Source organism: Esox lucius, chromosome 12 (genome assembly GCF_011004845.1).
Source record: "Esox lucius isolate fEsoLuc1 chromosome 12, fEsoLuc1.pri, whole genome shotgun sequence".
NCBI classification, from domain to species: Eukaryota; Metazoa; Chordata; class Actinopteri; order Esociformes; family Esocidae; genus Esox; species Esox lucius.
The window spans coordinates 34,912,082-34,929,146 of NC_047580.1; the positions used below are offsets into that span (position 1 = coordinate 34,912,082).

General features: G+C 42.5%; 1 protein-coding gene across 1 annotated transcript in view; it reads right to left on the minus strand.

The window, feature by feature from the left end:
• The window catches only part of magixa (MAGI family member, X-linked a), a 48,260-nt gene extending 31,862 nt beyond the window's left edge, over positions 1-16,398 (minus strand). The window contains exons 1-3 of the mRNA XM_034295900.1: positions 15,911-16,398; positions 6,255-6,544; positions 3,227-3,343 (exon numbers count right to left, since the gene is read on the minus strand). Of these exons, the coding sequence (XP_034151791.1) occupies positions 3,227-3,343; positions 6,255-6,534 (397 nt within the window). The 5' untranslated portion in view covers positions 6,535-6,544; positions 15,911-16,398. The remainder of the gene's footprint in view (positions 1-3,226; positions 3,344-6,254; positions 6,545-15,910) is intronic.
• Between the last annotated feature and the right edge of the window lie 667 nt (positions 16,399-17,065).

The window sequence follows — 17,065 nt, forward strand, 5'->3', positions numbered from 1 at the left end:
CATCTCAAAAATTATGTGGCATCCCCTCTTCTTTTTATAACAGACTGCAAACATCTGGGGACTGAGGAGACAAGTTGCTCAAGTTTATGAATAGGAATGTTGTCCCATTCTTGTCTAATACAGGCTTCTAGTGGCTCAACTGTCTTAGGTCTTCTTTGTTGCACCTTCCTCTTTATGATGCGCCAAATGTTCTTATGGGTGAAAGATCTGGACTGCAGGCTGGCCATTTCAGTACCCGGATCCTTCTTCTATGCAGCCATGACATTGTAATTGATGCAGTATGTGGTCTGGCATTGTCATGTTGGAAAATGCAAGGTCTTCCCTGAAAGGGACGACGTCTGAATGGGAGCATATGTTGTTCTAGAACTTGGATATAACTGTCAGCATTGATGGTGCCTTTCCAGATGTGTAGGCTGCCCATGCCACACGCACTCATGCAACCCCATACCATCAGAGATGCAGGCTTCTGAACTGAGCGCTGATAACAACTTGGATTGTCCTTGTCCTCTTTAGTCCGGATGACATGGCGTCCCAGTTTTCCAAAATTAACTTCAAATTTTGATTCATCTGACCACAGAACACTTTTCCACTTTGTCACAGTCCATTTTAAATTATCCTTGGCCCAGAGAAAACGCCTGCGCTTCTGGATCCTGTTTAGATACGGCTTCTTTTTGACCTATAGAGTTTTAGCCGGCAACGGCGAATGGCACGGTGGATTGTGTTCACCGACAATGTTTTCTGGAAGTATTCCTGAGCCCATGTTGTGATTTCCATTACAGTATCATTCCTGTATGTGATGCAGTGCCGTCTGAGGGCCTGAAGATCACAGGCATCCAGTATGGTTTTCCGGCCTTGACCCTTACGCACAGAGATTGTTCCAGATTCTCTGAATCTTTGGATGATATTATGAACTGTATATGATGATAACTTCAAACTCTTTGCAATTTTTCTCTGAGAAACTCCTTTCTGATATTGCTCCACTATTTTTTGCTGCAGCATTGGGGGAATTGGTGATCCTCTGCCCATCTTGACTTCTGAGAGACACTGCCACTCTGAGAGGCTCTTTTTATACCCAATCATGTTGACAATTGACATAATAAGTTGCAAATTGGTTCTCCTTATCTGTACATTTAACTTTTCCATCCTCTTATTGCTACCTGTCCCAACTTTTTTGGAATGTGTAGCTCTCATGAAATCCAAAATGAGCCAATATTTGGTGTGACATTACAAAATGTCTCACTTTTAACATTCGATATGTTATCTATATTCTATGGTAAATTAAATATAAGTTTATGAGATTTGTAAATTATTCCATTCCTTTTTTACTCACAATTTGTACCGTGTCCCAACTTTTTTGGAATCGGGTTTGTAATAAACCTGTAGTACTACAACAGATATTATTATCATACACCTGTAGTACCACAGAAGACATTATTATCATACACCTGTAGTACTATGGAATACATTATTATCATACACCTGTAGTACTACAGAAGACATTATTATCATACACCTGTAGAACTACAGAAGACAGTATTATCATACACCTGTAGTACTACTGAAGACAGTATTATCATACACCTGTAGTACTACAGAAGACAGTATTATCATACACCTGTAGTACTACAGAAGACAATATTATCATACATCTGTAGTACTACAGAAGACAACATTATACATACACCTGTAGTACTACAGGAAACACTATTAACATGCACATGTAAAACTTCAGGTAAGAGATTATTCTACTACATGTAAGAGGTTATGTCACTGTACTACAGGTAGTGGTAATTTCACTGTACTACATGTAAGAGGTAATGACAAAAAAATCACCAGACCACAGGCACCCACAAGGATAATGTAATTTATATGGGCCAAACAGCAGACACACCTACAGCTCAATGACAACAGGAATGTGTTGGCCCCCATGAATGTTCCTGATCTTAGAAGAGATCTGTGATTTCTAAAGCACACCTAAAACCCATATGCAGAATGGGAATGCATGTACATTGAAATGGAACAATGAACTAATTACATCCCAAACACAAACATAAGGAATATGACATGGAACCATTAGGCCAATGTGTTGGTTGTGTGCTATACAGAATATCCTGACGGAATATAAATGACTGGAAAGGCGTGAAAAGAGAGAAAGGCATATTTCAGTCACTATTAAAAGGCTGTTAATCAACAAAAACAAACCACTTACTTCCACTCTCAATGAGCTGATGCCTTTCTCTGGAGGTGTGTGTTTATGTGCGTTGTGAGGGACTGTGTGTGTGTGTGTGTGTGTGTGTGTTCTGCCCAGTATGTTGGCCCTAGATTGACCCCCTGGACAATGTGAAACTGCACTTAGATACTGTGTTTATTCTTAACCTTTCCCCTGTACCACTTCAATCAAAAGCAATAACGAACCTATCAATCACAACAATTAAGTTAACAGTATATTAATAACACCAATAATAGATTAGAGGTATAAGTGCTTCTCCAGCCTGGGGCTCAGAGTGCTTTCCGTGGCAAAGGAGAATTCTAATGTTCTGTTTGCTTTTTACACCCGAACAACAAACATCAGCCGACCTCTGAATGAGTCATGAGTTATACCTGCTGACATGGAGTTGGGGAGGCTGGGGAGCGGGCTTTTGACAAGGGAAGAAGTTTGTGGCCCAAATGACACAGTTTTTCCAGTATAGTGTGTTACTGTGATTCAGGGCCCTAAAACAAGAGCCCCTAAAGTAGTGCTCTGTCCAGGGAGTAGGTCAACATTTGGGGACGCCGTCCCACCACAGGCCTGTCAGGACCAATCAGTTTACGGGCGCTGATGCTTGATGACAGTTGCCATGGAAACAGAGTGACTGCCTCTCTCAGACGTTCAGCCACTGAACTTTTCACGTCTTCATTTCTGCTGATGCGTTTTAAAATGTGAGCAGCTTTATTCCGTCAGCACCTTCGGGCAGCCCGGCGCTTCGCTGGCTACGCTGTTGTCCTCTGTTATCATGCCTGATAGGGTGTGTATGCGGGTTTGTGTATATGTGTGTGCGTGTACATGTGTGTATGTGTCTGCGTGTGTGTGTTTGTGTGTGTGTCAAGGTTATCATAGTTATACATTTGTTGTTATTTTTATTCAATTTTATTTTGTTTGTTACATTTTGCTTGCAATTCAGTCAAGTGTTGGTTGGTTTTCATTTGATTTGATTATTATTGTGATAGTAGTCAGTTTGGTACTCACAGGGGACAGCACGGAGATAGAGGTTCTCTCGGATGACCTGCTGTAGCTGGCTGTCCATGGATCCTGGCGTGAAACACTTACTCAAATACAACCTGAGGTCCTTACACAGCGTTGACCCTGATGGAAGACACAGGACAGTATTACAGCAACACCCTGTTTTCCCTGTTCTCTGAACGTTGCTGCAAGCTGAACAGGTGTGTGTGTGGTATTTGTTTGATCTGGGTCATTTTGTGCATGCTGGGAGCTGGGACCTGGGTTTCCTTAACTACACTAAAAAAATGACTCTAACTACTTGAAGAGTGATCTACCTGAACAGAATCAAGCAACAACAAAAATGTATTTTGTAAGGCCCTTCACAAAGCTATGACAGTATGAAACAATATTCAAAAATGAAAGAAAACTCAGAGAAAGAAATGGATGACAGACTTCATCCCTCTCCTCCACTCCCCTCCTAGCCTCCATTGACGGACTTCAGCCCTCTCCTCCTCAGCCGTTCTAGCCTCCACTGATGGACTTCATCCCCTTCCTCCTCATCCGTTCTAGCCTCTACTGACTGTCTTCATCCCTCTCCTCCTCATCCGTTCTAGCCTCCACCTCAGACTTCATCCCTCTCCTCCTCTCCCCTCCTAGCCTCCAGTGACAGACCTCATCCCTCTCCACCTCATCTGTTCTAGCCTCCACCTCAGACGTCATCCCTCTCCTCCTCTCCCCTCCTAGCCTCCACTGACGGACTTCATCCCTCTCCTCGTCATCCATTCTACCCTCCACCTCAGACGTCATCCCTCTCGTCCTCTCCCCTCCTATCCTCCACTGACAGACTTCATCCCTCTCCTCCTCATCCATTCTAGCCTCCACCTCAGACGTAACCGCTTTTCTCCTCTCCCCTCCTAGCCTCCACTGATGGATTTCCTCCTCCTATCAACTTCCCTCCTTGCTTCATCTGACAGACTTCATTCCTCAACTCCACTCCCCTCTTCGTCTTCATCCCTTCACTCCTCCTCCTACTCTGCTCTCTCTGGTGGTAATAAATCTTACTCTACATCCAGGCTTCCATGATGTCCACAGAGATTAATTGAGTAAAGAAGATCACATCCACTTACAGTGAACCACTTTACATGAAGTTGCTCTACAGTGAACTAATTTACATTGAGCTATTTTACTTTAAAAATAACTACTCTACTGTCCACTCCTTTTGGTGAATAACTTTACATTTGGCAACTCTACAATTAACAGTTTTACAGTGAACCACTCTATAGTTAACTATTTTACAGTGAGCCACTCTATAGTTAACTATTTTACAGTGAGCCACTCTACATTACAGCGAGCTGTTTAACATTGAGTTGATCTACAGGGTGCAGTATTACAGTGAACTATTTTACAGTGAATTACTTTACAATGACGTTTTGGTCAGGGGGTGCTGAATGGTTGCATGCGGGGCAGCATTTGTAATGGACGGACAATGCGTGCGCATCTGGGGTGGTGACACGCATCAGGATCATGAATTAGATGCAGCCCGTTGGCAGCACTGACACGCGTCGCACTGAAGAACGATCAGACGACTCTTCCCCACAAACACTAGTGACGCACGTCTCGCCAGTGTACCCACAAACTACACACACGCATCAGTAGCGGCCAACCGGTAAAAGTGCATTTCAGAACCTCGTCAGGGGGTGCTGAGGCTATGACAGAGGGGAAACACCACCAGCACCACTACTTTCCACTGCTATGACTCAGATTTGAACAAAACTTGGATAAATGACGCATCTTTCCACACAGACCACAAAACTACACTGATTGGCCGCTAAAATAACCAAGTAATACTTGCTAGTCACAAGTTCATAGTGTCTCAGTTTTTGCTTTATTGACAAGTCATCAAAGGTAAAAACATTCCTTCTTAAATCTACTCTAAATAGATTCAAAGTACTATCGTTCATAGACGCAGACTCTGCGTGCAGGAGATAAGTTGTCATTGAAACCTCAGTAGGCCGCTGAACTTTAGCCATGCTGCCTGTGGACTGGAGAGAGTGCTAGGCCAGGCTGTCACACTCATAAAGAAATAAGCACTGTCAACAGCCAGGAAGAAATGGTTGCCTGCCAAGTAATAAACACATCATATCAATGTGATAATGTATGCTAGGAGAATCTTCACTGCTGTAAGGAAGTGGGCGGTTGAACGCTGAATCAGCTTTAATAGCGTACAGATACGTGGTTGATGTTGGGGATCCTGAGAGGAGACTGTCTGAAGTAAGCGCCCTATTCTGACGAGACATGCACATAACTCCCACTAATTATAAGACATAAAGCCCCACCCCCCCGACCTTCATTATCCACCACAGATGTTATCATTGATGTAAAATCATTCAATGTGACTAGACGCTGTAGTTTTAAGATATTTTGCCACTCATCCCAGGAAGAAAGATCCCAGTACTGGAACACAGTTTCCCTTTTTCAGTACTGGCCTTGGAGAGCGTGGCCAATGTTTATCAGAAGTCTTCTGGACAGTGTACGAACACGACAATATGGGACCAGCCAAACTGTGGCCTTTTTAATGGAGATGTACCAAAATGTACTAAGGAGGGCCAGTTCTACGCCATACGGGCACAGTGAGCGACTTAAGATTATTATTTATTTTTTTACTTCAATAAAATAACTTAAGTCTATGTTTTCCATCAAGGCTGACTCAGGCCTTGAGTAAATGGCTATAGATCTGGTTCTGTATTCATAGCTGTCTCAGAGCGCTGAGCTACCCCGTGGCCCCCCCGGTATTATTAATTATGGATCACGTATCGTAGATCAGCACTCTGAATAAGGGCCCTGGAGAGCAACAAAGTGATTTCAGATTTTATTATTTATAAAACGAACTTAATTCCAGTACCTGGTGTTTATGCTGCGTATGGAATGGGAGACCTGAGTACCCTCTCATGTTTTATTATTGTGTGTGTGTGTGTGTGTGTCTGTTTGTGTCTGTGTGAGTGTGTGTGTGTGAGAGAGAGAATGTGTGTGTGTGCGTGTGTGTGTGTGTGCATACCTGGGGAGACCGTTTTGATACGTATTGGATGGGGGCAGGAGTTGAGGACCCCTCTCACATCTCCCAGAGTCATTCCCAGGACAGGCGTTCCCCCAATCTCCAGGATAACGTCACCCACTGTGGCCCCACCTCCCGGTGCTGCAGTGACGAATGGGAACTCTCCATAGTCGGCCCCACCACCGATGGCCACACCCAGCTCCCCAGACCCGCCCCCCAGGGGAACAAAACTCTCCTGCACCTTGGAGCGCCAGTGCAGCTTCTTCACTGTGGCCTTAGACATTGTGACAGACCTATAATGGGGAGAAGCAGAGGGCAGCACAGGTCACCACAGGTCATCACAAGTCACCACAGTTCACCCCATGTCCTCACAGGTCACCCCAGGTCACCCCAGGTCATCACAGGTCACCCCAGGTCATCACAGGTCACCCCAGGTTAGCACAGGTTACCCCATGTCATCACAGGTCACCCCAGGTTAGCACAGGTCACCCCAGGTTAGCACAGGTTAGCACAGGTCATCACAGGTCACCCCAGGTTAGCACAGGTTAGCACAGGTCATCACAGGTTAGCACAGGTTAGCACAGGTCACCCCAGGTTAGCACAGGTTACCACAGGTCACCCAAAATATCGGCCAGCAATCGCTTGGTTAAAATGTTCTCGATATTTCAGACTCATCGTGCTTTTCAACGTTTCCAATTTGTTAATTTTACCATAGCCTGAAATGAAAACCAGGGACATTTCCAGTTCGGCGGTCAATATATCATTAAACATCCAATGTTATTATCTATGGAACAGAAAAGGACAGTTCTGGTTTCATGTATTTAGTTGAACAGGCACACTGGGATAGACAGACAAAACAACTATATTACAGAGAAACTACAGAGAAGATAGAAATGTCCAATCTGAACAGACATTCAGTGGTCCTGGTAGTCTGAGAAGAATAACAGCAGAAGAAAACATGAGCAAAACTGAAAAACATAAACAATAGACTTTACCTCATCTTCCTTTTCTTTCTTCCATTACTTTTTACCTTTCAGCGACATTTTCACACTACGCATCACCATGCCAAACCATTAAAAATGTAATCTACAAATAAATATTCTCAATTAATTGTGTATTCATTTAATAGAAAGATATTTTCAAAATAGCCCGCCCACTGCATGTTTACACGTGAATGTTTTTTAACCTACCTACCATGACAGTAGCTAGCTAACCTAGCTAGCTAACATAGTCTACATAGCTAACGTTAGCTAGCATAAACTATTTAAAACATTATAGAGCAGATCGTCTATCAATTAAAGAAATTGTCACATTATAATACTAGCTAGTACCTCAAACGATTGAAACCCTGAAAAGACGTAGGTGGTGATGTTGTGGATTGAGTTTCTGTAAAGCACTTTGTGACAACTGCTGTTGTAAAAAGGGCTTCATAAATAAATTTGATTGATTGATTTGATTGAATTAGAGTTTTCCACAGCAGATTTATTTAAAACTAGCGCGAGCAAGTGGTTAGTCTTTGAGGCACAGTTAAAAACGGTGACATTTCCGGGGATAGCTCTAGCCGGGGACAGCATTACAAGCTATCAATACTTTCGCAAAAGCCTCCGGACTTCAGTTAAATTTAAATAAATGTGATTTATGACGTGAAAATATGTTTTGTAAATTGATCTACAATGTACCACGTTACTTGTTACAATAAATACTTTTTCCCGAATCATACTTATGATTCGATCGCGCATACTCGTTCGTCTTGTGCATGGTGTAAAAGGATGGAAGTTGGCAGTCTGGTGTAAAAGGATGGAGGTTGGCAGTCAAAATGAGTGGCTGGTACATTTTGAATCTATCTGGCACATTTGCCAGTGAACCAAAAACGTATCTGGAAGCCCTGCCTAGAAGAGTGAAGTGCTTTTAAAGCTGCAAACGCAGTTAGAGCACTTAACGATCTTCAGAAACAGCTAATTTAAACAAATTACTCCTTAGCAAATGTATCCCTATTCAAAGAACAACAATGTAATTTGTTAATGCAGTTTTAAGAGTTAGACACCTTACCTACCTCATTGACTACATTTACATCCCGGCATTGTACAATTACAGAAATAATCTCTAAGAAGCAACAACAAAATAATGATGCCAGGGTAGACAGGCACAGAAATGACAAAATATCAGCCGAATGTGGTATATGACCATCGGCTATTGGTATCCGCCAAAAAAAAATCTTATTGGTGCATCTCTAAGTTAGCACAGGTCACTAAAGCGCATCCCAGGTTAGCACATATAACCACAAGTAAGTACAGATCACCACAGGTTTGCGCAGTTCACTACAGGGTAGCACAGGGAACGGGGCTAACCACACCTCGACATACAGGAAGAGAATACAGAGGAGAAAACAGAACCACAACAGGCATTGCCAAAACATACGCTTAACTAAGGCCTTTAATGGATCCCTGCTAGCTATTGACAGAAACAGCAGCTAGCTGCAGGAGGTGGCCAGCCATTGCCTCCAACCAACCAAACAATACTAACTATCTATATTGACTCATTTCCTGGCAATATGGACAAAGACATAGGCTACTACAGATTGGTGCTAGTGTGTCCAATTAATGTGAAATAGCAGATGGTCACAGCAGGAGCTAAACTGGGAGACAAACAAAGGTAACTCACTTAGGATGAATGTACACTAGTTGTTGAATAAGTGAATAGACTATATAGTGAATATATAACTGAATATTGATATAGTGGGCATTTATCAGATACTGTAGTATCAGTAGTGTCAGTACTGTTGGTTATGTCAGCAGTATCAGTACTGTTGGTAATGTCAGTAGTATGAGTAGTGTCAGTACTGTTGGTAATGTCAGCAGTATCAGTATTATTAGTAGTGTCGGTACTGTTGGTAATGTCAGCAGTATTACTAGAGTCAGTACTGTTGGTTATGTCCACAGTATTAGTAGTGTCAGTACTGTTAGTAATGTCAGCAGTATTAGTAGTATCAGTAATGTTAGTAATGTCAGCAGTATCAGTAGTATCAGTAATGTTAGTAATGTCAGCAGTATCAGTAGTATCAGTACTGTTGGTAATGTCAGCAGTGTTAGTAGTGTCAGTATTGTTAGTAATGTCAGCAGTATCAGTACTGTTGGTAATGTCAGTAGTGTCAGTAGTATCACTACTATTGGTAATGTCAGCAGTATCAGTAGTATTATTAGTAAAAAACTGAGAGACATAATCTCTTCACATTGAAAAGTTTTTCTTGTTGTATTGAAGTGTGGCCCGGAATGCCCTCAGGGGTAAAACACTAAATATGGGAGTGATGTGGCTTAAACCTTTTCTTTTACTACTGGAGTCTAGAGGAGACATAGGATATCTTTCTTACCCTGACTCAACAAGCATATAAATATAGAATATCGTTCTGCTCTTCCATAGCATATACAGAGACTTAGTGCTAGTCCCTCCCTCTCTCACCCTCCCTTCCTCTCTCACCCTCCCCCCCTCCCTCCCTCTCTCTCCACTCCTCCCTACCTTCCAACCTGGGTACAAGAGGAGTGTAAAGAGCAGTGCTGTGTAGCACAGGAGTCAGAATACCCATGATCCTAAGCGGTGGCCTAAAGTCAACAAACACCTGGCTGCAGGGCAGTTGGAGAGGGAAACGGAGGAGGGAAAGATGGAAGTTAACCGTGTTGATATGGACAGCGTGAGCTAATCCCACAGGTGGAGCAATGACCATGTTTGGACTAAAGCAAGGCTGAGCAAACAAAGGTGTGCATAGCTCAAAAGTTTAAAGGTCAGCAACCGCCAGTGACCAATCCCTGCCTGTTCCCGATATAGTGAGGTAGTTAGAGGAGATAAACCATGAGGGCAACAGTCTGTGTAATATCCCTGAAACCTGAAGCAAAAAACGTCGGTAACACACCAAATTATTCTTCATACGGTCCTTAAAAAACCAATGCCGTCCGTTGTCTCGTGCGACCTGTCATAATGAAATGTTCGAAACGGGTCTAATCTAAAAGGTCTGCAGGGAGCGGCCGTCCCAATGCCGTCACTATTCCCGATGCAGTGCATTGCTTTTCATCCAGGCCCATGAGGTCTTGGTCTGACCTAGTGCACGACGTACGGAACAGGGCGTGGTTTGGGACGCGGGCCAGAAATCTCCGGGATTCATATCTGACCATGCAGGAGGATAAAGGAGGATGACTGGATGTCAGCCACATCAACAGGAATTAAAACCTGCTCCATATCTGGAAAACGGTTACATACCCCCCCCCCACCCCCACCACCCCAACCCACGGGGCTGTCACGACAGAACCGTCAACACAGAACTGTCGCCACGGAAAACAGTCACCCCGGAACAGCCACCACAGCACAATGTCCCCGCTAAATCAGATGTGAGTGGATTGCCGAACAACTCTCCTCTAAGTGGATTGTCTAATTTCAGTCAGAGATTACAGGAACTATCATGCACAGAGAAATTAACCCTAGACTATTCCTGATTAAAGGGGTTGTAAGGGCCATTGTTGGCTCACAATCAATTTTTGAAACTTTTGGACGATTTGGATGTGATGCGTGATATGTTATACTTTACCTTTGTACAGCATAAATAACCAAAACATCAGCAAAAATAACAAAAAACTATACTATACTGTAAACACAAAATTTCAGATGATAAAATGTAGTGTTTTTACAATGTAAAAATTTGACTGTAGTGAGAATGATATACATATTTTTTATTCATTTTATTTGAATTAATTTAATCTTCCATGTCATCTGTGGAAAATCTGTCTCTAATGTGCTCATTAGATTTTGCAGGAGGTTAGGAAGTGCAGCTCAGTTTCCACGTGTGCCTCCTTTTATCTTTGTGTTTGTGCCTGTCTCTCTGTTATGCTAACTGTTGTCCTTCTGTTCTAGCAAACTTCACTGATGTCAACCACCTTCTCTTCTCCATACACTATTCACTGGGTGGAATTTAATTAACTAGAATATAATAGAGTTCTTGGTTAATCGTCACAGCTTTACAGGTTGCCCCATGTCGATCAGTTAGTGTGGTGGTGGTTTTCAATTCCTATGAGAGACCAGTACAAAGATTTCTTTTTAAATGTGTGCACTCTCCACTGTAATTTGATATGGATAATAGTGTCTGCTAAATAAATAAATTATATTGGATATACATATAAATCATGACGATTGGTAAACCTATTTCTTCCCCAGATTCAGCAAGCACATAAATATACACATTTAAATGAACAACAAATTCAAAATGTCTACAACACCAAATCACCCAGACATTGACATGGAGCTGTTAGTTTACCACCACAGGCCAGATTAGAGAGGAGAGGGCGAGACAGAGAGTGTGTATAAGAGAATGACAGAGAAAAGGAGAAAAGACAAGACAGTGAGAAAGACAGAAAGAAAAGAAAGAAGAGAGAGAATGACAGAAAAATCTAACGACAGGAAGTGATAAAGACAGGAAGAGGAAGGAAGAGACAGAGTGACAGAGAAAAAGAGACAGAAAGAGAGGAAGGATGAAAGGGAATAATTAAAATGATGAGAGACAGAGTGAAAAAAGCACTTTAAGTGTTCTGGTTCATCTGTCTGTCTTCACATCTATTAATAATCATAGAATAATATTCCCAGTAGTATACAGAGGAATCTGAGAAGCAAACACTGAACCACAAGAGGACAAATACGTACTGACATAACGATAGGTCACTGGGTCAGAGAGTCTGAGAATGCCGTCCAGGGAATGGGTTCAAGTTAGACCATGCTTAATTAAATCCTGTAGATAGTAAGTGCTGGGTCACGACATACAGTAGGAGGGATGCTAGATTAGGGAGGCATATCGGACTACTGCTGTATCTGTTTATACTACACTCATCTAGCATTCTGACTGCAGACATATCAATAATTGGTGCTTTATTTGCAGCTAGGACGCTAGATTTGTGGTTTTATATGTGCCATTATAACGTTAGATCAGTGACATGTCTTCTGTTATCATGCTAGAGGCAAGTATCTGTTATAATATAGACTATTGTTCATTACATAACAGCTTAAATCTCCCTAAAGTGTACATGACAGCCTTCAAGCCTTGGAGACAGTCTGTGGTACTATTGTTCCAAGCATAACATTGATAGGGTTGTGATAATTGAGATGCTGATGCTATTAATAATGTTAGAAAGCTGATGATAATGTTAATAATGATCATACGTGGTAACAACGTAGGGCTTTTCAATTACCTAAAGTGACTGAATAGTTTTTCAACATGTATATTGTCCCAGGTTGTGTGTAGACAAAGTGGATGTGATTCTCTCTTTGAGAAAAAGACTGGATTGGAAAAAACTGGTTGGCATCCATCACGACTATTACTATCCATGCAGAGCATGACATTCCACTATTAGCTGTGTATAGTATTCCTGTGTGGGATCCAGGCTAGACACAAACACACACTTCCTTGCACACAAACGCATATCGGCCAGAAACCATGCAGGACCCTTTTCATATAAATATATTCTATACTACTGTAGAATCTATATAGTATTGTTCTGTGGTTAGAATAAGAAACCATGCCACAACTACTACAACTATTGTTACTACAATTACCACAACTACCTGTGCCACTACTACTACAATTACTTCTACCTGTGCCTCTACTACTACTACAAAGATTGCTAGTAAAATTACAACAACTACCTGTGCCACTTCAACTACTATCACTACTACAAGTATTACTACTACCTGTGCCACTACTACTACAAATACTACTATTCAACAACTACAATTACTGCAACTACTTGTACCAATACTACTAACACTTATACTACTACTACCAATACTACAATTACTACTACTACTACCTGTACAAGTACTACCACAATTACTACTACTACCTGTACAAATACTATACTGTCTGTACTACAACTACTACTACTTCAACCACATCTGCTACTACTTCCACCACCACTACAACCACACCTTTACAACTGTTACTACTTCTGGATATGAACAGGTAATAGTGGAGAGATAAACTAAATGTTATTGTCAAACGCTTAAGTATTACTGGGTCAGGACTTACACTATACAGCCCACACTCAGCTCTTAGACGCCATGTGCCGTGTTCTGTGTCAAAAGGAAAACCCTGCTCCAGATCTCCCTCTTCAATGGCAGAGCACTGCGCCCCACTGAAGGCCCACGCGGACTGATGAACAGCCTATGTATTCCCAGCAGCATATTCACCCCTCAGCGTTGCAAGAGGAGTGACGGTCAGTTACATCGGCGCAGGCCCGCTGGTGAGGAAGGCGGAGAAGGGTGAGAGAAAGCCTGACTGGATGGAGGAGTGCAGGTGAGAGAAAGCCTGACTGGATGGAGGAGTGCAGGTGAGAGAAAGCCTGACTGGATGGAGGAGTGCAGGTGAGAGAAAGCCTGACTGGATGGAGGAGTGCAGGTGAGAGAAAGCCTGACTGGATGGAGGAGTGCAGGTGAGGTGAATGCTGACTGTGTAATCATAGCTAATGAAGGATAACCCCTCCAGTGTCCTCTCAGCTAACAGAATTACAGCGTTGGAACGCCCAGGAAACACACACCTGTCTATCTGAAACGCAACGTATTGGAGATGGTGGAAACATAGCCTGGAGTCATTATCGCACATTGTTAAGGAGCTGGGAACATAAGCAAACATCTGCTGGAATGCGTATGTTTCCAGTAAACTGATGTGTTAAACGCCATGAAAACATTATCTGTGGAATTACAGATAACAAAATCAAGGTGGATTCCTCAAACTTGACCTAACAGTTAAACCAGGACTTCCTTCACCACAGGGCAACAAAAATGGCCACAATTTTGAACAGTATTTTTGGAAGAACGGCAAATGCATATTATATATATATATATATATATATATATACAGCTCCGGGGGAAAAAAAGAGTCCACTGCACCTTTTTCTTTCCTTTCCAAAAAAGTTGAAAAGGAAAGTTGTAAGTGAGGAACAGAAGCGTTCAATTTGCAGTGGTCTCTTAATTTTAACCCTTCTGTTCCTCACTCAAAACCTTCCTTTTCAACTTTTATGGAAAGGAAAGAAAAAGGTGCAGTGGTCTCTGAATTTTTTCCAGAACAAATTCAGAGACCACTGAACCTTTTTCTTTATATATATATATATATTATTTATGGTATATTTATTGATCTGAACAGTTTGTGGTCATGTATTTTCGTACAGCATTTGTTACCCATGCATAACAGTTGTCTATAATGTTGGCTAGGGCAACAACTTAAATGTTTCTGTTGGACTAGCTATGTAGCCTGGAAAACCAAGCAAAGTCTCCATGTTCACACTTCTGTGTGGTTTCTGAGCTCAGAGGTCCTGAACTTCCAAGGTCATTCCGGTGTTCCCGCGAAATAGGACACTAAACTTGGAGGAATATTTTAATTGAATGTTACATTGCAAGAACCCTCACACATGCTGTTCGTGCTGTGTGATTGGTTATCCTGTTCTAAGACCGGGACACATTTTGCAGAGAGTTTTCCTTATTCTAGTTTTCAGGAAATCTGTGATTTCTCAACCATCCTCACACACAGCGGAGTACCGCTGGAGGTCTTTGACAGGTATTTGATTGGTTGGATGGTTTACAGCAGGTTCCCACCACTATTTCGCTGATTTTCGATAGCGGATGTCTGTTTTCGTACAGGCGACTGCAGGGTAGATTACCTCAGATGAATCTCTGGAGTCCATTCCTTACCACAGCCTTAATGACACTGTCAGTTCTCCATGTTGGGGACAATATCACCCAGTGTTCACACCTTCAACTGACTTTTTTGTGACTATCACACACACATTTCTCTCACACACATACACACAAATACACACGCATTAATACACTCATCTCTCTCTCACACACACATTCACATTGACACAAACATATACACACATGTTTCTCACAGCCACAATCACGCACACTTTTACTTTCTCTCTCCCACACACAATCTCCTTTTTAAACAGAGAGAGATGAGAGAAGGCATGTCCGCACATAATTCAGCCACACATAAAAACACAGTGAATATCTATAGCACCGTCGCCGATATTTTTCGGCAACACTAATAACATATATGGCATATAGCGTATAACCCACTGCTATCCTGCTCATACACACTACACGCTGACCAACCGCTGTCATAGACGTATGGACAAAATGGAAAAAAAATACTATGTCCACACAGCTGCGTTCGCAAACACCGAGTCATGTTAGCCAGGGTCAGGGACCAGGGTCTAAATAATTCCTGTAAATACATTCTTGATAATCCTTCGCCAGATGTGTTCAGGGCACAAGCAGGGGTTTCGTTTTGATAGCCTCCTGAAAAGCAAGTGGCGTAGTGGGAGCGTTTAGCAGGGAGCGCATGGGGACCCATACATTTGTACGGGTAAAGAGCTAGTAAACGGCGAGACCGATCGGCGGAGCGAATTGCAGCGTATTGAAGCACAATAGCCTATCACATAAATGGACACACACAGGCTAACCTTGCTTGCTTAGGTATGGAAGCTGAGCCATAGCCCTGGCGGGTGGTTGGGAATAGAGCAGAACGAGTCTTGTTGAATCCTGGGTGGAATGGTTACTATGGCAAACAGATGACTAAATTGCCTCAAACAAAAATGTCGCAAAATGCTAATTTCCTTACAACGGCGTACCTTCATAATTCCAGCCTCCTTCCTCCGCGACGTTTTTCCCCCTCTAGCAGCTCCCCTTTTGATCTGTACTCCACTGATGATATTGATTGGTCCCTCGGTGTAGCCTAACGCTGCCTTGCCTGCCTGACCACTGCAGGTTGGTATCAGATAGGTTTTAAATCCATTGCACTGCGCAGGCATAGAGCTAGACAATACACTGGGAAGATTTGAAAGAGAGAAAAGACTTCGGCGGCAGCGGCGTGGAAACGTCTCTACGGCTGCTGCTGCTGCTGACTGTCCGACGCGGTAGCCATGCCTGCGGGCTGTAATAGCTAATGGAACCAGTGGAACACAGGTCAAAATTACGGCGCATTCACTAGAGCCTCTCTCACTCTCTTGCTCACCCTCCAGCACTCTCTCTCTCTCGCTCGCTACTCATAGGAGAAAGCAATAAGGAAACGGTGATAACAAGAGAAAGTAACGCGAGTGGATGGGAGAGGGATTGCAGGGCTTGTAGGGTAGGGGAGGGATCGCTGAGTGAAAAGCGACAGAGACCGCCTTCAGTCCGAGAGGATTGGATAGTGTGTGTTGGTGTGGTTTGAACAGACATCGTATCCCTGAAATACAGTTGTGGGTGTTGTGTTTGTCTCAGAACGAATTTGACCAGTGTTTTTTTTTTTTCCTGAATCGCATTGAAAACCGGTTGCGTTGTGAGGTCTGAACGGTAAAAGCCAGAGCTCTGATTAGGTCATGCAGGGTGACTGATGACTCTGGGGTGTCGTGGTTGTAGCCTATGGGCAAAACCCTCTGACTGGACAGTGTTAAAGAAGTAGCCTAATATGTGAAATGGTTATTATTAAGCACTGGGTGTGTAAATCGGACAATAGACTGTTTTACACAACTATTTATTTTTCATGTTCTACAGAAATGTTTGCAGATGTTGCATTTAATTGCATTTAAAAAAATATTGCAATGTTTATTTATGTTCTTTTAATCGTATTTAATCTCATATGGTTCTGTATTATCCCTTACCAGGCCTCAGGTTGGACAATGATCTTCCCACAAACGGATAGTAAATAATTAACATTCTGACCTATTGACTGACTGATTGACAGAGTAAATTACGTTTTATTTTAATTATTTTTACCTTTTTTCCCCCGGTCAAGTCAATTAAGA